Source organism: Pholis gunnellus, assembly GCF_910591455.1.
Source record: "Pholis gunnellus genome assembly, chromosome: 19".
Lineage (NCBI taxonomy): Eukaryota > Metazoa > Chordata > Actinopteri > Perciformes > Pholidae > Pholis > Pholis gunnellus.
Window position 1 is genome coordinate 9,112,258 of NC_136546.1, and position 22,878 is coordinate 9,135,135.

Below are 22,878 nucleotides of genomic sequence, written 5' to 3' on the forward strand. Positions count from 1 at the left end.
GTGTGACCTTTAATGTCATAACACTACTTTTGTGGCTGTTTTCTAAATCTTGAACTTTAGAGAATGTTACTCTGAAGATTGTTTTATTTGGCAGCCGGTTCACTTTTTCCCCTAAAACATCCCTTTCATGAGTGTCTAGTTTGATTGCATTGTCTTAATATTGCTACCACTGAGTTAATTTCATACAAGTAGATATATACATATATATATATTCCCTTCCGAGTGACAGAGCAGATTCTCTTTCTGAGACTAGTACTGAGGAACCCACAGTGATCGGCGCTCGTTCTCTTCCTGTCACAGCTGAGGCCATGCACGTCGGGAGTCTCATTGCAGCTCAGGGGTACTTCTTCCCTATCTCAGACCACGTCCTCTCCCTCAAAGACGACGGCGCTTTCTACCGCTTTCAGGTGAGCTGGAGAATCACGACACGATGAAGACACAAGAGGAGGCTGCGGCAGACAGATGTGGCTACTTCTACATGTTCTCTATATTTAGACACCGTGCAGTGAAAGAGTTCTGTGAACATTTGCTTTTTGCTGTGTCTTGGGTTAAGAGTGTTACATAGTCTGTTGAGACTCCTGGAATTGGTAATGGACTCTGTTCTACTTCTCCTTTGTCCCCTGATACTGAGTGGAATATCAAATGTTGCCAACAAGGCCGACGTATTGATTTTGAAACATTGTTATAATTACAATTGCATGTATGAGGTCATTGCTGAGAGAACTGAGAAAGTATCTGATTCGGCATTTTGTGACCTCAGATTGAATTTTGAAAGACATCTGCTGGATTAGTTTACAGCTCAAATGGGTAAAGGATTACTTTACAGTAAATGCACAATATTATGTAGCAGCACTCTAGATTCTCAATGTATAGATTCAACACTCAAAAGTCAGGAAGATGGGACAAGGTCCTCGTAGCGACAGGAAGAACTATTGTGGAAACATAATTGTGTAGAAAAGCTTTAATTTTTGCGATGCATGTGTTGTCATTTGGTCCCCTGACATTTCATCTAGCGCCATATTAAAATCTTAATTTATTCATGACCAAATACCTGAAGGATTAATGACATTCCCATCAGCCCTGTACTTTGTGCTAAATGGCAAACGCTAGCATGCTCATGGACATTTCAGCCAGTGAAAAGAGCTTGAGAAATGGTTAAAATACACAAAGCCAGAGCCTTCACTAGAATGCCATTCTTGGAATTGTGGATTTCTTTCACATATTGTGAGTAAAAAGCTTGATTTTCTAATAATGGCTCTTTATTTTAGCTCTTTATTTCTTCAATAAATGCAAATTGCCTGTGCCTTACGTAACAGACCTAAGCTCACACTAATCCCGCATTAGTGTGAGAGATATTGAAAAGTCCAGCGAGGCTAATCTCATTGTGAGGGCGCATACTTTTCATAAAGACCTTAATCAACTGTTGAAGATTACTTGTTCAGCAATGAAATTACAACACACCAATCTTGATGTTTATGACAAATGGCCCTGTCTGCTGTCCACAGCTTTGTCAGTACTATGTTGGGATCCTGTGACCCTATTAAAAATGAATGGGGATCCGTTCAAATATTCATCAAGCGAGCGAGGGAAGCAGGTCTGTATTCGGGCTGACTGGGCGGCTACCAAAAGCCTGCAGAGAGACGTAGTGTAGTTGAGTAGTGCACTAGAATTGGAGGCTCATCGTGGGACAATAAGGAAAGAAAGACATTTTACTGCTCCTCGACTGTTCACAGATAAAACAGTGCCATTAAAGTCACTGATTAACTACGTCAGACAGTTTTATCCAGAATTTCCTAATTAAAAATAGGGAACAATGTTTTCACCTTCCTCAGTGGGGAACAGCAAGGCGGGCACACAGTGAGATACGAATGATCGGAGTATCTTCCTCCTTCCATATTCACTGAGTCTTGTTGGAGGGCTGAGTCTCCACCGGAGCCAGAGGAGCAGTTTAATTAAACGAGACGGCAGTGCACATTACCGTGCTTTGACCTTGGATCTCCTCCTTCAAAGCGAAGTGGAGGAGGAGGAGGAGGAGGAGGATGGCCGTTCCTCATAGTAGAAAAGCTACATGAAGATAATCACCATTCATTAGCATTTCATTTTCCAGGCAAATTAATTGCAAGGCAAAGAGAAACACAGAGGAGGAAAATCAAAAGAATTAACACCCATTAAAAATCTCTTTTCATTTGAAACAACTAAAGATGGTTTTGAAACTGCGATTCAAAACCCTGCAAGCTATGTCAAATACCAATCCTATCAGCGTCTGTTCTTGGCCTGCTGGCTTTATTATTCAGCTTTCCAATTGTTTATTGTGCAGCTTTCATCGCTACTCACTTTATTGTGTTGCTGCAGTACTCCCACGCCTCTGCTGTACCCCAGGATGCCTCTTACGAGGAGAGAAGCTTTAGGAGTCAGCTGTTCTGAATCGGTTCAATACTGATAATGAAAATATTTGCATTGCTCACATAGTGGTGCATTGCGATCATGTGCTCAGCTGTGTGTCAGAGACGTAACAACGGTATCATTAGATCGTCACCACTCTAGATTTTGAAGGAAAGTTTTGAAAGTATGCAATTGCCTGCATAGTTTTAAGTCTACGTCCTTGAAATACTAACCATTGATTGATCCACATCTTTTCACTCTCACTTTTTCACTTTGTTTTCCCATCAGGCACCGTATTTTTGGCCATCCAACTGTTGGGAGCCTGAGAACACAGACTATGGTAAGAGGGATACAGTCACTTTTTTCTTCCTTATGTATGTATTCCTCTATGTTTTGAAGGATTCATGCTTTTTTTAATCAAATTGATTATCCAAGAATAGTGTTGTAATATAAATACGTAATATAATATAATAAAAGACAACAATACGATATATGAAGGAGTGATGATAGAGCCGTTGATCAGTATCAATGTCTCAACTGTAACATGTCACCGGTACCCGGTCTGTAAATCTAACTCAGAGCGTTCAAGTGCTTATGAGGCTAAAGTTGAGTGCATTCTACACTCTGAAAATCAGCAGAATACAGTTATCCACACATAACTGTGAAATGTACTCCTCTATATTCACAACTAATAAAGGGATCAAGTGGATCACAAACAGCACTTTAGAAAATGTTTCCTACAAATCATCTTTTTTCTTCACCAAGCAACGTCTTATTAAATAAAGACTGAAAACAAACTCTAGTGTAGCTGTAAGTGAATATTTATAGCTCGACTGTGGAGCACAGCTCAACTCCCACAATGTTAATCTCATCTGCAGAAACAACTATACTGTATAAATAATTCTCAGTTTCTACTTTACATGCACAGTTTTGATAGTGACTGTACAGCTGCGATACGTGGAAAACCAATTACATTAATTTACTAATTTTAAATGGCTGCTAACATTAAAATGATGTAATCATTTCCAATGTAAAATAACTTCAAGAGAGGTAATTACAGAATGTAAATGCATTAAATGGGTATTATATAGTATCAACAATGGGATTTGACCTAGTTAAATTGTTAATTATTATACCTTTTTTATATATAAGGTCATACTTGTACATAAATACAAAGGACCTCCCACTGAGCTATGAACTGTAGCACAACGTGTACCCTTCGCTGTAGAGGGGACAAGTCAAGAGGACGAGTCAATCACCACTCCACATTCGTGCCCTTCATCCTGTCACAGAGGCCGCCATGGTTGGAGTTTAGGGCTCAGCGCCTCTTCACACTCCACCTTACTTTCCTAAAGCAACAGATAGGTGGACAGGCAGCCTCTGAAACCAATTATACTCTCATCCCATGGGAGGTGAGGAGAGGTGAGGCAGGGACGTGGGGGAAGAGAGATGCATGGATGAAGGGGAATGTGTATAGAGGCCTACTGATAAATCCCAGTCTTCGGTTGTATCTGTTCCTCTTGCAGCCATTTACCTGTGCAAGCGGACCATGCAGAACAAGACCAGGCTGGAGCTGGCAGATTATGAGGCGGTGAGTGCTGGATTTTCCTTCTATAGACGGATCAATACTTCTTAGGATTGATCTGTGTGTCAAGCTCGAGGCAGACAATCACAATCCCCTAAAGGTCAGATTCATGTGTCTGTGATAATATCAGATCTATATTGTATCTCAGAAACTTAAAAACTGTGGTTTTCATTTTTTATAAGTTTTTATGATATTTTTCCCTTTGAGATTTTTGATCATAACTTGTCTCTCTGTCTCTTTCTTCTCTCCAACAGGAGAACCTAGCCAGGCTGCAGAGAGCCTTTGCCAGGAAGTGGGAGTTTATCTACATGCAGGCTGAGGCCCAGGTCAAGTAAGTGCGCTCTGTTACCACAGCAACTCATGAAACTACCATGCGTGCAGTGATGTCACTCACACCTAAGGTAAAAGACAAACACTACAGTAAAACCTCAATGTGCGACATCCCATATCATGAACAGTGAGTGTTTCTGACAGACATTAACTCTCCTGTAATGGGGTTTCTTAGAACATTAACTGTCCGGTGTTAGTGGGGCTCCGTATGTCTACTGCTTTATGTCTCTGAGGTATGTAACATGATAAATCCTTTTCATAATTTATCAATGATGGACCGTAAGCTTTGGGAACATATAGGAATTGGGAAATGGAGACAGAAGAGGGTAAAGGAAAAAAAACAAAGATGGATACCTGACTGAACCAGAGCCCTCCTTGATTTATTTCTTGATATACACTGAATCCAATGTGTAGAGAACAGTGTGTTCAACATAGTCCCAAGAGCTTTAGATAAAAAAACTAAAACATTATGGACCCTGCATGGATTTGTGTGTGCACCTGCAACCCATAATTGAGTACAGAGTGATTGTGCCAGTTGCTTGCAGCTTCTTTTTGAGAATTATTTTCTGGTCTGTGTGACCAACATTTTGGAAAACGCCAGTGGTCTCACAGAACTATGTTCTTTTGTCCAGATGACTTGATCTTGATTTTTTTTTCTATTCATTTTTCAATGAGTTACAATTTGGAGGTCCTCCATATGGAAAATTAACACTTCTTGGAAAGTTTTAACTGAAAACAGCCTTTACCAGCTTGGTTAAGGTAGAATATGTGACAAGTAACTAGCTGTGTTTGTACAAACATATAGCTATGTAAAGAGTAAAGCACATGGAGTAAAGCAAAAATATAAAGTATGACATTAGAATACAATACAATTTTGAGGTACTTTTACTTCACAAAAGTACAGTACTTGAGTAAACTTACTCAGTTATTTTCCACTATTAACTAAATTGTGGTAGAACATTGAATCGTTTATTCTCTGGGAAGGCCATTCTGTCAAGACGGCTACAGCCTACATGTCCAAGTAAAGACATAGTAGGACACTTGTTTATTTGAACTACAAAGGAACGATGTCCTTTCTGTAGATCTGTCCACAGTGTGTACTGTCAGTGCTGCAGTATGTACACATCAGTGGTTGTGAACAGTGCGCACACACACAAGAGATGGTGCACAGACCGGTGCAGAGCCATGCCAAACCTTTTGAGCACATGAGCTTCAATATTGTTAAAAACTGATGGGTGTACAGACTCTATAATCTCCAGGCTTTCTCTCTCCCCTTCTTTTCCTTCCATCCTGATTCCGCATGCTGTATTTCTCACACTCACTCATCTCATCTGCAGGATCGACAGGAAAAAGGATAAAACCGAGAGGAAGATCCTTGACAGTCAGGAGAGAGCCTTCTGGGACGTCCATAGACCTGTGGTAAGCCTCTGTATGCGCGTGTGAGATTGTAGCCGTCTACCTCATCTTCCACCCACATACGGTCTATTTTTTTTTTCATCATCCACAGCTCTCTTTGGGTTAATTTCAAATCACCAGTACTGACTGTAACTACAGATTAATGTAATTGTTTTGCTTGTGTTTTCTCCAGCCTGGATGTGTTAACACGACAGAGATGGACATCAGGAAATGTAGACGCATGAAGAACCCCCACAGAGTTAAGAAGGTATAAGCTCCAATGACAGGCTGTGAGGCCTTTGGTGTGATCATTTTTCTGAAAGTCATTGAAGGTGAAGGTCCTCCAAGGTTTAGACAAAGAAAGAAAAGCTCCTTTTATAAAAAAAATAGTTTTTTAAAACCTCCACTTACTGGTTACAATAAATGTCCATAATGAAAAATACTGTGAATACATAAAGATGCAGATCACTTTAATTACAGTGGACATAAATTGACAAATAACGTAATCATAGCAACACTGTTCCTTAATGACATAACAAGCAATTATTTTTGAACTACGAATTTGTATCCCATTTCATTTTACAAGTGCATTGTGGCTTTCTTAGCAGCTGTTTTCATGCCTTTATCTGCGCCGCTGCGAGAAAACAATAAGTACACATTGAATCTCTCTAACGTCTCTCTCCCGCTTCAAACCGCCCAGTCAGTGTACGGGTTGGCGGAGGAGGGAACACCGTCTCAGAGTCCCATACATACTCCCTTGCATCACTGCAGGAAAGGCACCAAGGAGGATGTAGAGAAAGAGGTAAAATTCTGCCAAAACGATTACCTCATTTAAAAAAAACGTATATACATTTGTACTGTGCTCCCATAACAATGACAGCCTCTATACTGCATATTACACTTCATGCTATATGGTCAAATATTGCAGGAACTGTAATGTTTTCCAGCACAATAGGAGATTGTTTTTCCCCACAAAACAACTTATTTTGTATTACATAAACCAAGACTGACTCCTGTCATCTCCTCTTTCAGATCTTATTCCTGAACACCCAGCTAGACCGTCACCGTATGAAGATGTCGAAAGTGGCTGAAAGGTACAGTAAAGGGAAATCTGTGCACGTCATGAAGAGCGTGTCTAATCTTTATCTTTTCAATCTACACTACCATTTTGACTGAGAAGGAGACACCAGCTTTTCTCATAAAGATCCCGCCTGCCTGCTTTCACATCTGCTGTGCCGTCTCTAGCCTGAACTCCCTTGTATTATATCTGTACAAGAGCAGTGGCAGATGGTTCTGCTTGGGGCTGGATGGGGTTTACAGGTTTAGTAGGTTGTGGTTTCTCCCTGCTTCCCCTCATTGGTTTGTCAATGGGGAATAGGGGTCCAAGGGCAAGGCACAGGTCAACCTGCATGTTACTCCCACTCCCATTTATGTGACAGCCCATTGAAAAGAGAAAAATAGAAGCTGCCCTACCTAACCTTATACTGTCCAGCAACCTTATTAGATCATTACAGAGAGGTTAGAAGACCCAGAGATGCTCTATGGGCGCTGCAAAAATATCTATTTTTAAACTCATTTCTGTCTGCTGTCCTAAAAACGTACTTTGTTTAAAAAAGTAAAAACAAAAAGCTGTCATTGTAGTAATAATATTGCAACCTGTTGCCATAAGAAATCCACTTGTTTAATTAAGGTGTTTGTATCTGTTAACAACAAAGAATTCAGCATGACGCTGCACCAGAATTGAAAAAACGTGCAGGTGGAATTTTTGTAATACTTGAATCAAACAGATTTGCTTTAAAAACATCTTACCGTGCTGGAAGATTTTTATGTCAAAGTAAAGAGAATAACAAATTCATTGCACTGGGTAGGGTGGAGGAATTTTGTCCACCTTCCTTATAGATAAAATATATTTATACATGTGTGTCTAGTCTCTATCCTCCCTGTGTGGCATATCTGCTCCTGTGTTTGCTTGCCTGACGCTCCCGTCCTCTGCTCAGTCAGTCGGGACGGCCATTACTTTCCAGCAGAGCGGAAAGCTGTGATTACTGCTGGCTGCTGCGCTGCGCTGCTCTGCCTCCCTGACCCTTTGACCTCTTGACTCCTTGTACAGAGCTGAGTTTAATTGTTCTGTACAGTTTGGGGCATGAAACCAAACACAGCAAGACACAATATGCCAAAAAAAACATAATTCATTTCGGGCAATAACATGCAAGGCGGCTAGTATCATACATTTTCTTTTTAATCCCTTCACATTAAGAATAATTTGTCAGATGGGATTACTTTTCGGGTCAGTAAGCATATGATACTACTGTAGGTTGGAGTGTTTTTCTGTCAGAGATCCAGCTGTAACCGTAAGATTGAACTGCTGTTGAAACAAAATAATGTGTTGACTGAACCATTGCAGCTTTGTGCTTATGGCCGTAAAGACAAACGTGCATAAATCCTATTTTAATGTGATACCCTACAGCTATTTTAGCACATCTTAATAAAGAAGCTTGATAGATGCTCACTGTGCAGTCAAAGGCTGGCTCTCACAGGATGATGTTTCACTTCCTGTTAAATAGATTTTACTGTTGTGTTCGGGATGCAAACTAACAAAGTGCAGAGCTTTGCAGGTAGTGAGCAAAGATAGTCTTACGTGTTGTCTCTCAAAGCACTGCTCATGAACTCCCAAACAAAGTAAGAGCGCAGTGTGATGGATTGTGTTCGCTGTCCGTGGTCCTGGGTCTCTTCTTGCCTTGTGTTGTTGCTTACTGTACTCACACTGCAGACATCTCAGATGCGTTTGTCTCTTCTTGAAAACTTGACCATGACCTGGCATAATCATTTTTTTCCCAAAGCTTGTAAGTACTTAAATGTGTTCTATACAATACAGATGCATTATGTCATGGAGGGATGCAACAGTGGCTTAAATGATGATATAAAGAAACCACATTTGTGATAAGATTCTTGAGTTGCGGTTTAAACTGAGAGTCCTGCTGCTGTTGTTGCACTTTTTTTCTCCTCTTTGTCTCTCGGTTCTTGTTTATCGCAGACGATCAAAGAGAGGTAGGAGGATCACATCTGAGCTTTTGATCAGAACAGATGTCCCTGCTTAACGATTTGTTTTTTTTCATCATTTACTAAATTAACTTCAGATAGCATTCAAGTCACAATTAAATCAGGTTAACAGGGGAAATATTGATTGAATGTTGAAACGTTCAAAATGGGTGCAGGGTTAAACTTTGTCTCTTAACTTTTGACCAGCTATGCCCTCAACCTCTCCTGTCCTCTGTCCCTGTGTGTGTGTGTGTGTGCGTGCATATGTTTGTGGGTCAGTCTGATAAGCTACACCGAGCAGTACATGGACTATGACCAGTTTGTGACGGTACAGGAGCCGTCCAACCCCTGGACCAGCGATGACTCCTCCCTCTGGGATCTGGAGGCCAGGTATAAGATCAGAAACCAAAGCAGATCCACTTTCACAGTCAGTGCATATGTCCTCCTCCTTTGATAACTGGTCAGTCACATATCAAAGTCTGATTTAAAAAGTGCTAATCCGTGTTTAGAATGTACGGAGATTGTATATTTTCTGGGTTAGGCGTCAGGTTTTGATGTGGGAAAATAAGACGATATCTCTCCCTCTGCTCCATTCATTTGACTGATTAATGGGGGATTTATCAGTTCGTCCCAAGTCCGACAATGTTACAGGGCTGCATTGCTAAATCAGTGGACTACTCATTTAAATTACATTAGATATGTCTGATGACATTTGTTTATGCTATTAAAAAAAGTCCACGATGAAACATATATTTGGATATGGACGTTTATTGAATTCTAAAAACTATTCTCAAAAATCACATCAGTTTTACTTTTCATATTATTTCAACCCTTTTTTAGAAATTGTGTCTTGAACCACGGCACAATAAAACAGAGCAATACTGTAGAATCAAGAGTGGTTTAACAGCAGCAATGAGTACTGGAAATCTTTAGTACTTTGAGTGATTGGCTTTTTTCTGAATTAGTGAACGAAAGTCCGAGGTCGCTCACTTTACTCAATCAATCCTAATCAAATATTCCACCTCAGTTTGTGTTTCAAACACATATTGGACAATGTCAAATAATTCATCATCTTTTGAAATGTCATCTTGACAAGAAAAGGTAATGAACTGAAGAGTTACAGAGGGCAGTCGCAGCTCTCAACGAGTTGCACTGGTCCGTTCTAAATTATGCAGGAATTGATGAGAGCAGACATATGATCATTGTGCCTAATGTAGTTTAATAATTCAGCTGAATTCATTAATTGTAGGATAGGAGAAAATATATTCCCTTAGAGATTAAAATTGATTTTCCGATGAATAATGGCATAATGCGCAGCTTTCCTGACACCAATCTCACATCAACATCAATTAAATACAGAGGAAGGGATTAGACTATATATCCCTACACTGAGCATTTCTCCACCAGTTCCCTTTAATTAAATATCTTTTTTTAATCTTGACATCCCTGCAAAAACTTAAGGTTGACGTTTATACTGCCTCTTACTCTCCATCCTCTCCCAGTAAGGAGCCCGGTCAACAGAGGGTGAAGAAGTGGGGTTTCTCTCTGGAGGAGGCCCTGAAGGACCCGGCAGGACAGGAGCTCTTCCTAAAGTTCCTGGAGTCAGAGTTTAGCTCAGAAAACCTGCGGTGAGCACACAAGAGTCTTCAATACTCATTTCTAACATTTTCATGTTACACTGATTTTTGACAACTTTTACATCTGTTGTTCTAAAAATGCCAGGTAGTGAAAAAAATCATATGATACACGGTGGTGGTCAATTATACATTTCGGGTTTGTTGTAAAGAAAGAGAAGGAAAGGGGTATATTTAAGGGAAAATGTATTCAGCATTAGAAAAATTCAATTTGCTGATATAAACTATGGTTCTATGTAAATGTGAGGCTGTACAAATGCACTTTTTCTGCATTTCTCCTTGTGACATTGTGAAGAGAGTATAACAGTTACACAAAAGCTTTCACTGCTCTGAAAATAGCCAGAAAAGGCTGATTTCTCTTTGGCATCCCTGTTGTTCCAACCTACCATTTCAACCCACTTGTGCACTGTAAACACAGGAAGAAACAAATATTGTGAAATGAAGTATTTTCCTGTTCCCAGTACAGGAGGATTTGTACCTGGAACACACAAAGAAAAAAGGTGCCACTCACAGAAATCAAAATGTCATAAACACAACATTTCAGGAATGAGAAAGGAAGGAAAAAAACATCCTGTTGAGCTGCATACATGGACTTGAAAGTCAATTGCTTTCTGAGTTTTTCTCAGCAAGATACATCAGTAACTGGTTTCTTTGAAATGATTTCTCAGCAGCAGCGCAACTAAAATAAATGTGTTACGTGAACAGATCAGATGAAATTATCTGATGCCTGTTGAGAAACTTGGTAAGAGCTATAAAGAGCTATGAGTGTATCTAGAATAGAATTCAAATTATTTTGTTTGTTTTCACCACCTTCGTAGCTCTTTCAAGTATTATTGTGACATTTTGGAAATACACACATTAAAAATACCACTCATGTCTGTATTATGGAACTGGAGCCAATCGGCTACTAGCCTAGCTTAGCATAAAGACTGCGAACAAATAAGTGTGTGTGCTTATACAGTATGTATACTAATGTGCACGTGTGTATTCTTGTAATTTAATGAAGTTGTTGATTTCACAGCATTGGGGCTTATTGATTTACAGTGGTATTAACTTCATCCCTTATTGCGACATAGATTCATGGCCTTACATCGTGTTTAGGCCTTCATGCAACAGAGCAGCATTAAGCCCGAGTCTTTGCGATGCGTATGTGAGTGAGAGGGAGACCATTTCAAACGGCAAGAGAGAGAGAAGGAGACGAGAGATCTGTTAGGAATCATAGTTTGGTAATGAACTCTGAGAGACAACATGGAGGTCATTGATACCTGTGAGCTACATAGGGAGGAAACGCACACATACACATGACAGAGCGAGCATACACCCTCATCACTACTTACCTCTTGGCTATCCTACCAGTCTCTCCTCGTCTCTCTCTCTCCCTCTCTTGTTTCTTTTTTCGGACCTTTAATTGCTTTTGCTTTTATGAGGGAGCTTTTGGAAAAGCACTACTGAGGAAGAGAATGAAAGCGAGTGAGAAACAGACCCCAGAGTGTCTCTCTCTATATTAGTATCTCTGAACCAGTCCACAGATCAATACAGATACAAAACTAATATAGGAGGCACGCAGCCTGTGGCTCTCTGCTGCCTCTGATGTTTAACATAGTTCATTGCCTGCTTCTATTTATAAGAACTGTATTATACTGGATATTTACAAGTCTGAACATCCAAAAAAACCTAAGTCAATCATATAGAAGAATGAGAGTCACCTTTTCTTATTATCCAATCACACAGCTTTATCAGTTTACTTTGAATATTACAATTTGAATTTGATAGTTTCTGAATCCTTCATGTGGTTTTGATCTGCAGGGCAGGCAGCTGGAAGCTTTAAGAGCCTTGCACATGCTTGCAACAGTGAAAATACAAATCTGTGTGTTACACTCCCTTTTAGTTACTTTTCACATTCACTTTTTGTAGTTCACAAGACCGTTACATGTATGTTTGAATCCCATTTTGTTCTAAAAGTGTCCTTCTAAACAACCCATTTGTTCTTATATTAAATTGTTGCAATAAGAAGCCACTGATGGAAAGATAATTCCACTTCTTATTTGGGTTTCAATTGTTTTAGAAGACACAATCGTCAAATACGTTTACGGCATAATCTGGTCGACAACTTTACATGTGCTAAGAAATTCTTAATTGGTGGATGTTAGGCTTAAACTTTTTCAGTGGAAACAAGGGAAATGCTCCAACCTTACACTCTCCAAGATTTTTCTCTTGGAATTCTCTTGAAAAAATGTTTTTTACTCGATCTTAAATGATAAAAGATTGTTAAATACTATTGCGTGAAAGTGCTTCATCTCTTGCAGATAAATTACCACAGAAAAATAAATTCTGTGCATTGTTTGACATGATCAGGTTGTTTAGACGCTCTTTTAAGTCCAATAATTATCTGAGGGGAACTTGATCTGTTTTGCAGGTTCTGGTGGGCTGTGCAGGCCCTGAAGAGGATGCCCCAGCAGGAAGTTCCCCAGAGGGCGCAGGAAATTTGGGCAGAGTTTCTGGCAGAGGGAGCGCCCAGTTCCATCAACCTGGACTCTCACAGCTACGAACGCACGAGCCAAAACCTGAAAGACCCCGGACGATACAGCTACGAGGACGCACAGGTGAGAAAACACAAGATACAGGAAGAAATTGTTATATTTCAAATTAGATTTGAAAATCAGTCATCCAACCTCTATGGTAGTGCAAGAACGGTAATAGTGTCACAATTATAGATGTAGTCTTTCCTCACCCCACGGATACTCCACTTTTAACATTCCCAGTTTGAATGAAACACTTCACAGAACCTCATTAACTCCCTCACCCACACACACAGAAATAACAATCTATACAACTGCTATTTGCAAATTAGATTTTAAAAGAGAGAGCAAGAAAATAATCCATGTACTTAAAATACCATGCAGAGTTTCTTTTGGTGATGCAAGAGCCAAATGTGTGTGTTCGCACCCGTTAGCTGAAAGGTGACCCTGTCTGGCTAAAGTGAGACTCAATAATACACTCAATGGGGTTGTATCCTGGACTATTTCTTAGCCGAGCTTTATACTAACCTAATCAGACTGTAGCTACATATTTAGCAAACAGACATGAGAATGGTGTCTATGTCAGCAAATAAACGCATTACCCGAAAAGGTGGAACTATACCTTTTAAATCTACCTTTAATTTTCTGTGGGACAGGATTTCTTAGCCACATACTGTAGCTCGCATAGGGATACGTTCTAACGGAGGCCAATGTATAAGAGGAGCAGGACTATACAGTCATAACGCAGCTCAGTTCTCATAACGTCTCTCGCACGACAGGGAACCATTCTAAGCACCATTCAGAAAGGCTATATCGCCCTTTTAATTTATATCTCTTTAGGTGATCAGTGTCAGTGCTGCCTCTTCAGAAACTCTATCCCACAACGTTGTCTGCCCCATTTGTCTTTCTTACACGCTTCACCAATACCAACTAATGGCTTTATATTGCGGAGTGATTTCTAGAGAATACTCCTCGCTGGGAGATGGATACGGTTAGTGGAGAGAAGTGTTGGGGGTTGCGTGGTGTCTGTCAACTGTGTTTTCCTCTGACAGGCTCAAAAGGGAAAAGTTAGTAAGTTGGAAATGTGATATAACCATATTTCTCTCAATTCTTTTTATGTATTTTACATTTTGACAGGGCAACAGAACAAAACAGTTCAACATAACATTCAAAAGACATGCTCACTGTTCCCTCTTTTATTTTATTTTCTTACTGGAAACACAGACGACATCCTATCAAACAAAGCAAAGGGGAGAATAACCCAGGGTTATTATAACCCACCTAAATAAACCCAGGGTGGACGCTGCCTTCCATACAGTTTCCTATGAGACACAACATGGACAACACAAAAACTAAAATAAATAAAGGGTGCATTGAGTGTACCAGTTACATCTAAATCTACTCATTTATTATACCAAGTGCTACATTTAGTCAGACATTCACTCTGTTAGGACAAGAAAGGAGCCCAGGGTTTGTTCTAAAATATCCTCTCCCCATTACTCTGTATGTAACTCGTGAAAAATGAATGGGCTGAATCCATTACTTAAAACCACATGGGCTAGGCAATTTCCAGTGTCTCAATATTATTCTACATCCTGTTATTATAGCCGGATGGACCCATGACCTTTTATGTTCCTTCACAATGATGCTGTCTGGTAACAGACCCAGAATACACACAGCTGGAGATTAAATCAACTGTCCTTGAAACGGTTTGTTCAGGAGGGTATCATCCTCCCACATGCACACAGCATATGAGCAAGAGCGCCAACTTCTTTCCCCATCTCTTGTTTTTTTTTCTTGGGAGAGATGATCTCCTGAAGCAAATTATTAAATACCTAATAAATATTTCAGCATTTTAGTCCAATTGTGTTCACCAGATTGAGTAGCTTGAAAAATAGGAGAAATATTAGTTTGCATTATTTTTTCAAATTGAATCCCCAAATATGTCAAACTTGATGGCATCAACTTGAATTGTGTATGCCAGCTGCAGATGTAATCTCTCCGCTTTTTTTGCAACTATCTATTCTCTGGCTCTCTCTCTCTCTCTGCCTCTTACTGTCTCCATTCAGGACCACATCTACAAGCTGATGAAAAGTGACAGCTATACACGCTTCTTGCGCTCCAGCGTGTACCAGGACCTGCTGAGGAAGAAAGTATGCGTATGTCTCTTTTTGTCAATATTTCACAAATCAATTTCTGTGTACATATCTTGTATAAACTCTAGCCTATAAGTCTGTATGATCACACCAGTGGTGGAATAATAATACTAATTTGAATATGGATCCTTCACATGAATAAAAGTACTACATTGTGAAAATACTTCATTTGAATAAAAGTCCTGCATTCAAAACCTTAAGTAACAGTATGAAAGTATTATCAGCAAGATTTACCTAAAGTAGCAAAGTAAGAGCACTCATTCTGCAGACAATTGGTCCCCATCAGCTGCATTGATGTGTATATCTGACTGATCTTTTATATATACTGTTGGGTAATTAACATAGTTTCTAAAAGTGTAGCCCATAGGCCCTCATTTTGCGCTGCCCCTGGACATGAAATGCATGCCTCATAAAAATGTTAGAGTAATAGTCTGTCATTAATATTTCATAAAAAAAACAATTGCAGTATAAACCATAAAAAAACGTCATTAAAAAGTCACCCACGACCCTTTGCTGCATGGAGTCCACTCTCTGCCCCTTAACTGACAATCTTCAGCTACACTGATGAAGGCTAGAAAAGGCCAACAAATATTTTCCCATAAAAAGAACCAATCTCTGACAAAAAAGTCACAGTATAGTATGTCAGGAAAGGTCATTGTAACGTATTATTGGAGTGATCTCACAGAGGTCGCTTTGTAAATGGGCATCAATGACACGTCTTATAGGGCGGATTCACCGGAATTATTGAAACTCACTTATTATACCTCCAGAGGAATCTCTCTCTATGTAGCTGGAACGTGGAAAGGCTGTGTATATAATAACACCATATTAAATTCATGATTTTATTTTTTTTGGGGGGCTTTGAACACTGAAATGTTGAACTTTTGTTTTTCTTTGTCACTCCAGCCTGAAACCGAGCAGGGGCGGCGCACCTCCCTGGAGAAGTTCACTCGTAGTGTGGTGAGTGTCCCGCTGCTTCTGCCTTTAACTCCACAGCTGCATTCTTTATTAAAGTACATAGTTTTGCATTTGGTATCATATCCCACCAAGAAGAAAGATTACAGTGACTCAGTTCCTTGGGAGCAGAACTCGGGAATAATTAGTTATTAAAACTAGCGAATGAGAAAATATTAGACGGATTCTTTTTTTTGTGCATTAGTCATTTTTCAGGTCACTGTTAATAATCGCAAAAGCTTCAAGATCAAAAGTTGTAATGTTCCTATTGCCTGTGCTCAGTGATCAAACATGTTCACTAATACTCTGACTTAACTTTTATTTGGCTCATTCCCTGAGGGGACATTTCTTAAAATCCGTCTTAAGGAATGGTCGTGGATCTCATTTATATAACCGTGCGTCAACTGCCAGTGCGCAATTTCCTTTTAATAAATCCTAAATCAACCTGTACATGTGCGCAGCTGGTTCAGCCTCACATCCCACCCCTATACGGCCACATTCATCCATAAATGGTCAATGCAAAGCTCCTCGTGAATGCCGATGCATAGAAATCAGGGTGAATCATGGCAAACCGAGAGGAAGACCAGGAAAAGAAGCAGGAATCGAGGATGCTTGTGGATGAAGTGAACCCTGAACACTTGTTCCATCCTAATTCTTCCATTAACGCAGTCCTTACAGGGCCAGAGTATCTATGGGGCAGCATTACACAAGACTTTATGAAAAAGATCGTAGTTACTTGGTGATATTTGCACATTATTGGATGATTGTTGATTGATGAAATATGACGCGAAATTTTAATTGAGGTTTGAGTTGGTTTATATATTAAACAATTGAAATGTGCTTCTAGTTAAGGCTCACTACACGCACAAATAACACTGCTGGTTTGACTTTTAATGAGAATGAGAATGTATAAGTGCAAAGTAACGTGTGAAATTCAATGTGAGAGGCATCATTATACGTGTAATGATGCCTCTCACATTGAATTTCTACAGTCTGGCTTCAATTCACCACTTCACCATCTGGGTCGCCAATTTCCCGTCTCCAAAAAAGTTCGTAGGCATGGGGTCAAAGTTTCCACACAGGTGCACGTATTCTCCCGTCACGTTTGCTTTTAAAGATCACAGCGTTTGCGTGGGAAGTGGCGTGCTCCTCGTTCAGGTTTTGTGCGTACGCAGCGGCTATAAATGAGACCCGCGGTGATTAGTTGACTGAGGGGAACAAGCTGTTCACTGCACTAATTCATTCATCCAGATTTATTTCCACAGACAAAGAATAGTTTGAAGGAATATTGAATAGGATAGGCAGGCTAAATGTATATTTTAGGATGTAAAATTCAAGCTATATAAGAGGATTAGGACACCTCTGTGCTCTACACTATCTGCTTCATTCATGTAGTTTCTATGTCAGGGATTGTGTTTGCTGAGCATGAAGAATCATAATCAATACATTTATGTTTTCTTAATGTACTTAATTTATCTAGCTTGTAAGCTAATTTCTTTTCCTTCATATCGCTGACTTCTCATCATTTGTTGTCTACAAACCATCCATCAATATTTTGAGCTTTGATACACGTTTTGCAGACTTTCTTTTCTTCCAGTTGTCCTTCCGCAACGCTTTTATTAAATCCCCAGAAAAGCTTTTAGCTCGACAGCCCTCACTTCCCCTCGATCTCTCTGCTTTCTACCAGGGCAAGTCACTGACGGGCAAACGACTGACGGGCCTCATGCAGTCGTCCTGACAAGGCCTGGATGAAGAGTAGGAGGAACCATACCCAGAAGAGCTGCTTACCCCTGGGGAGCAGGTGGAAAAGGACCCTGGGGTGTTTGGGTGTGGCTGTGGGAGGCGGACGGCGGCTCCCAACATGCCTAGACCGCCGGACTGGACCGCCGTCCACGTTTGAAACTCACCTCGGATCAGTTCAAAGAAGACTGGCAGCATGCAATAAGTCACCAGACCCGACACCAGGACAGTGCTGTCACATTGCAGAGGATAAACAATGCTGCTCTTCTTAGGAGGTTTCTACTCAAAAGCCGGCACCACGCAGCTTTTGTTGTTTCTCCCTAGTTGTTTTTGTCTACTATCTACACTCATGTTAATATGGTAGCTTAAGGGGCTATCGCTTTACTTTCACTTGTTGTTAATCTTGTGTCATCCCACTGATGTTTAGTGTGGTGGGGTGGGGAGGGAGGGGGCAGCCACACCTGTTTTTGGAATGTCCCAGTACTGTCAAAAATAATCTGAACAAAAACGTGCTTTAAATGAGCGATCTGATATAACGTTAGGCTTCATTCTATCTTCAGAACATTCCACTTCAGGCGGTCGCAACAAGGTGTCAGTGGGCTGACCTCGAACCATTCTTCACCTTATACTATAAAGAGGACCATGATAATAAAAAGAGGAATGCACAACAAAGATGGATTTGGCCTGTTATTTCCATGTGTGTCCATTTGATTCCTCCAGGAGCTGCAAAGAATTTCACCTTTACATCCCAGGAAATGGGGAAATGGGACGTTTCCAGAAACATGTGGTAAGAGAGCCAAAGAGCCTTTTCAACTTTGAATGCAGTTCCTTCTAAAAGGGACATATTTACTCTTTGTAGTCACACACCGCCCTCTAGTGCATCTGCAATATCAGTGCCGGGAAATTTGTCTCTAAAATCTTGTTTGTGCAAGAATACTGAAGTTAAATTTAACACCATTTAAGATCTTTTTTAATCAATAAAATGATTGGTCATAAAACCAATAATTTGGTGTTGCGCACATTGAAAACTCCTGAAAAGCATTTGCTTTAAATATTTAAAAACTAAAATTCTTAAAAGTGTAAAAACCAGAAGTAGTCCAGTACATTATAAATATATCGGGACTATAGTTTGGCAAAACCTTAGAAACATTTTGTGCGGCCCCCGAACTTGACCTTACGTTATATTTTACTCATCCAAGGTCCATCTCAATGAATAAACTTTCAGTAGTTTACATTTAATACATGGCTACTCAAAATGCGTCCCCCTAACAAGTGTCTGGCAGGTTCAGAATGGCAACTTGTAGAAAGCTACCGGTTGCAGACGGCACCTTGCGAGTCACAGGAATGAAGTCATCAACACTAACGCTGTTAGCTTAACTCAGTAATGTCTGTGGACAACCCTAAGTTTAGTGTGGAATTGAGATGTAAAGACATTGTTTTGTGTGTGTTCTTTTCCTCAGCGGCCCATAAAAAATGGGAGAATCCCTGGTACAGTATGTCATAAAAAACCTCATAATATAGTCAGTCATAAATGTCTAAGAAAATGTTGAAAAAGATTTAAAACTTGAAGAGCCGAAGTTGTTGCAAATTGGATTTATCACTTTCTAATACTATTTATGACCCGGCAGACACCGTCTAATTGTTTTTCCTCTCGGTAACTAGGACACAGAATAAATACTAAATAAAATCAGGATGGCAAGCATATATCTTTTTTTTAAACAATTTTTCTGCAACTTCAAATGCATATGGTCGCAATCCAGAAAGACTGTATCCACCTTACCCTGCAAACAGCTCTGTGTAGTGCAGTAGTACCACCTAGTGGAGTATCAGTACAAATCAGAAACAGTGCAAATGAATTATCAGTCTTATTACTTACTAAAAAAATGTATCCAACAAATAATTCGTTTTAAAATATTTCCTTCAACGGTGTCGAGGAACGATTCCATATGGTGTCCTGACGCATCCCTCTGGGTCACAGGAGACTTCTCTTTTTTCCAATAATGCATTGCAACATAATTAAGTCCAATAATCATATTCTGCAGTTTGAAAGAAGGACAGGACGATTTGTTTGCTGCGATTAAGAATATATTTCAGAAATAGCCGCTGAAGTATTTTTCAGCCACACCATGCAGAACATGCACCACCATTAGTGTCCTAAAGAAACCTTGTACCTTAATATGACTGAAAAGCAATACAAGCACCAGCTTGTGTGACAATTTTCAACTATAGCAATCAAATCAATTGATAGAAGTGTGGAATGTAAAAGTTAAAAAAGTAAAAGTTGCTTTCATCATTTACTCAGCATTTTGTTTATTGAAGAAAGTGTGTTAATATCTCATACGCTTAATTGGCATAGTTTTTGTTGTATTTGATTTTTCCCCCAAACGACCAACAGATTATTTTACTACGCGTATTCATGTCATTGGGTTTATCACGTAGGCTCAACATGTAACTGTCTGGATGAAAAGGTTATGACATAGGTAGAGGACATTTGGGCTGCAGCTCTTGTGTAGCTTTTGAACCATCGGATGTCTTTTTGTGAACGTGTGATTTTTAGATTTCTAGCTGAACCGAGGCTGAAAACAAGTTCAACTTCATCTATAGTTTTGATGGTGATATAAAAAAAAAAAGTGACAGATTTCGATTTTCTCAACAAAATCTCAGAGAACAAGGTTTATGAAGGACAAATGTAGAAAACACACAAAATCTATATACTTGTATTCTTCCAAAGAAGTTTATGTAACAGGGGTAAACTTATGTAACTGAAAGATTCAAGATAGCCTGTTCAACCTCTGCAAGAGGAACGCCACTGAAAAACAAATCTGATTTAATGCTCTCATGCTCACACACATTACACAATTTCATTAGCTTGAACACTGATAGCACCTGTAACAACAAAACAGGTCTTAAAGCTAATATCTTCCTTTGCATAGTGGACAAAAACACATTTTAAAACGGTTTGAGTTCTCAATTTGTAACCAGGATATATTTATTGTACATGAAGTCAGGGTCTCATGCTGCCAATGTGAGGGTGAACTTTTAAGAAAATATTTTGTAGAGTCTGTTTTCTTCTCGTCTTTGAAAACGGCACCTGGTAACTTTGCATGTTGTGTCTTTATTAGTTTGGCTACAGCCTCGATCACATAGTCTGGCACTAATTCTGTGGTACAAGCCACACTTACAGGAGAGGTTTATTCAAAGACACACACCTCTGGACTTAACAAAGAGGCAATCCGGCCTCGAAACGCTTGCTTAATTAATTGAAGAAAAACTGTTTTTGAAAAGAAGCATTAAGACGTTTCGAGTCCCTGTGATGCAGATATTACCTACTTTTGTGACCTCACATCTGCACAAACTCAGGTGTGTGTGTGTTTTACTCACTGATACAAACATTGTGCCCAGTGCAGGTTCAAAGACCAAGACAGTGATGTATTAGGCAAACAACAAAGGGGAAGCTCTATGGTACCGGTTAGGCAGCTACTGCAGGGCAGGAGAGAGGCTGGACTCCTTTAATCTCTAGAGCCTTGTTGAACTGCACTTCCATGGTCTTAGACGCTTTGGTGATCTTCAGGTTCCTCAAACAACCTTTGAAGGAAGTCCTGGTAGAGAGAGCTGCCTGGCGTACTCCATCTGAGAGGAAAATAAAACCGTGACATTTCACCGCGTAATGTGTGGCGGTATACAACGTGTGTATTTAAAGTTGCTCTTTTATTCTAGAGGCTACTTTCCTGCATATAAAAGGATCTTATTTGATTATGTGTTTTTATCTCAACAGACAATTCCTATGTGTTAAGTGTAAATTCATTATTTTAAGGATGTGTGTTGGAAAGCAGTCATACCCGGATATCCTCCAACGTAGATGGGGTCGTTTGTGTCACATGTGTTGGAGCGTGCGTTCGGACTCTCCGCTTGGCTCTGACTCTCGTCGACCACCAGCTCCGCCCTGTGGCGAAGCTTCTTGGCGGTGACAGAATGCCACCGGCCGTCGCAGAAGCCCTCGCCCGCAGGCGTGTGCTCCGCTGTGATCCGTCCAGCTCCGTTGTCAACGTGGAAGAGCAGCTAGGAGGAACAGGAAGAAATGCTTATTCACCTTTCTTTTTCTATAGCTATTCATTTAAATATTTGTATTTGTATCTAAGTACTTGTATTGTGCTGTGATGTTTCTTAAGCACACATACTCAACCTACATACTTCATATTGTAATATTTCTCAAAATGTTGAACTAGTCCTATTATCATACCTTGCCATCGACGATCTCTAGTCCCAGTCCATCATTTGCTTGGTTACTGATGCCTAGAAGCACTCCGCTGGTTCTGCTGGTCCTGAACTCGAATGCTATCGACACATCCAGACCTACTCTGTAAGAAGAGACTGGAGAGATGGAGAGAGGGATTACTAATCACCTTTATAACAAGAAGAGGAAAATGTAACAGTGCTTCCGTCCTGAGTAAAACCGGACTGGATTTTGGCTGGGGTTAAGTTTATTATAGGTGTTCCTAACATAGCTGCTGGGGTGCTACAGTACAGTAGCTAACCCCATGACAGGCTGACAAGATTTCATAACTAATGTTTCCATTTCACACTTGCCAGTGTCTCATCTCACCTGCTTTCAGGTAGCCAGTCCCTTCAAAATAGGTGCCAGTCTCAGTGGCAACAAAGCATCTTCCTATCATGTGACTGGAGGTGGGCGCGGCCATGCTCAATTTAAAGTCCTCAACAACCGCCTCAGGGCGGCCTAGGAAAGAGAGGGGAAGGATTGAGCAATTAGAGGCAAAAAACAAAACAGCTTTGTAACAAATATTAAAGATAAACAACAAACAGATGACATCAAACCTGGATATTTACACGTGTGTAACATGCAGTGGTGGAAGAAGTACTCCGATCTTCTACTTAAGTCAAAGTAGCAATACAACAGTGTAAAAGCCCTGCATGCCTAATGCCACTTAAGTTAAAGTAAAAAGTACTCATCATGCAGAATGGCTGTTTTGAGGATAATAAATAGTAGTAGATTATAATTACTGATGCATTCATGTGTTTATCTCTTCACTGTTGAAGCTGGTAAAGGTAGAGCTCATTTTACTTACTTTAGAAGTTTATGAAGCTCCTCCCAGGATCAATAAACTCTTATTTTATCCAATAACAAC

At 40.0% G+C, this 22,878-nt stretch overlaps 2 protein-coding genes across 2 annotated transcripts in view; one reads left to right on the forward strand and one right to left on the reverse strand.

Moving 5' to 3' along the window:
• The window catches only part of LOC306711376 (regulator of G-protein signaling 6-like), a 68,001-nt gene extending 50,013 nt beyond the window's left edge, over positions 1-17,988 (forward strand). Inside the window, exons 4-17 of the mRNA XM_079180287.1 lie at positions 301-407; positions 2,671-2,722; positions 3,909-3,973; positions 4,222-4,298; positions 5,635-5,716; positions 5,886-5,960; positions 6,393-6,494; positions 6,725-6,786; positions 9,011-9,121; positions 10,234-10,359; positions 12,782-12,968; positions 14,954-15,037; positions 15,947-16,000; positions 17,682-17,988. Of these exons, the coding sequence (XP_079036413.1) occupies positions 301-407; positions 2,671-2,722; positions 3,909-3,973; positions 4,222-4,298; positions 5,635-5,716; positions 5,886-5,960; positions 6,393-6,494; positions 6,725-6,786; positions 9,011-9,121; positions 10,234-10,359; positions 12,782-12,968; positions 14,954-15,037; positions 15,947-16,000; positions 17,682-17,732 (1,235 nt within the window). The 3' untranslated portion in view covers positions 17,733-17,988. The remainder of the gene's footprint in view (positions 1-300; positions 408-2,670; positions 2,723-3,908; positions 3,974-4,221; positions 4,299-5,634; positions 5,717-5,885; positions 5,961-6,392; positions 6,495-6,724; positions 6,787-9,010; positions 9,122-10,233; positions 10,360-12,781; positions 12,969-14,953; positions 15,038-15,946; positions 16,001-17,681) is intronic.
• Positions 17,989-19,797: 1,809 nt separating this feature from the next.
• lama2 (laminin, alpha 2) overlaps positions 19,798-22,878 on the reverse strand; it is a gene marked incomplete at its 5' end in the record, with an annotated part of 161,827 nt that continues 158,746 nt past the window's right edge. Inside the window, 4 exons of the mRNA XM_079180677.1 lie at positions 19,798-21,364; positions 21,574-21,793; positions 21,975-22,105; positions 22,338-22,469. Of these exons, the coding sequence (XP_079036803.1) occupies positions 21,204-21,364; positions 21,574-21,793; positions 21,975-22,105; positions 22,338-22,469 (644 nt within the window). The 3' untranslated portion in view covers positions 19,798-21,203. The remainder of the gene's footprint in view (positions 21,365-21,573; positions 21,794-21,974; positions 22,106-22,337; positions 22,470-22,878) is intronic.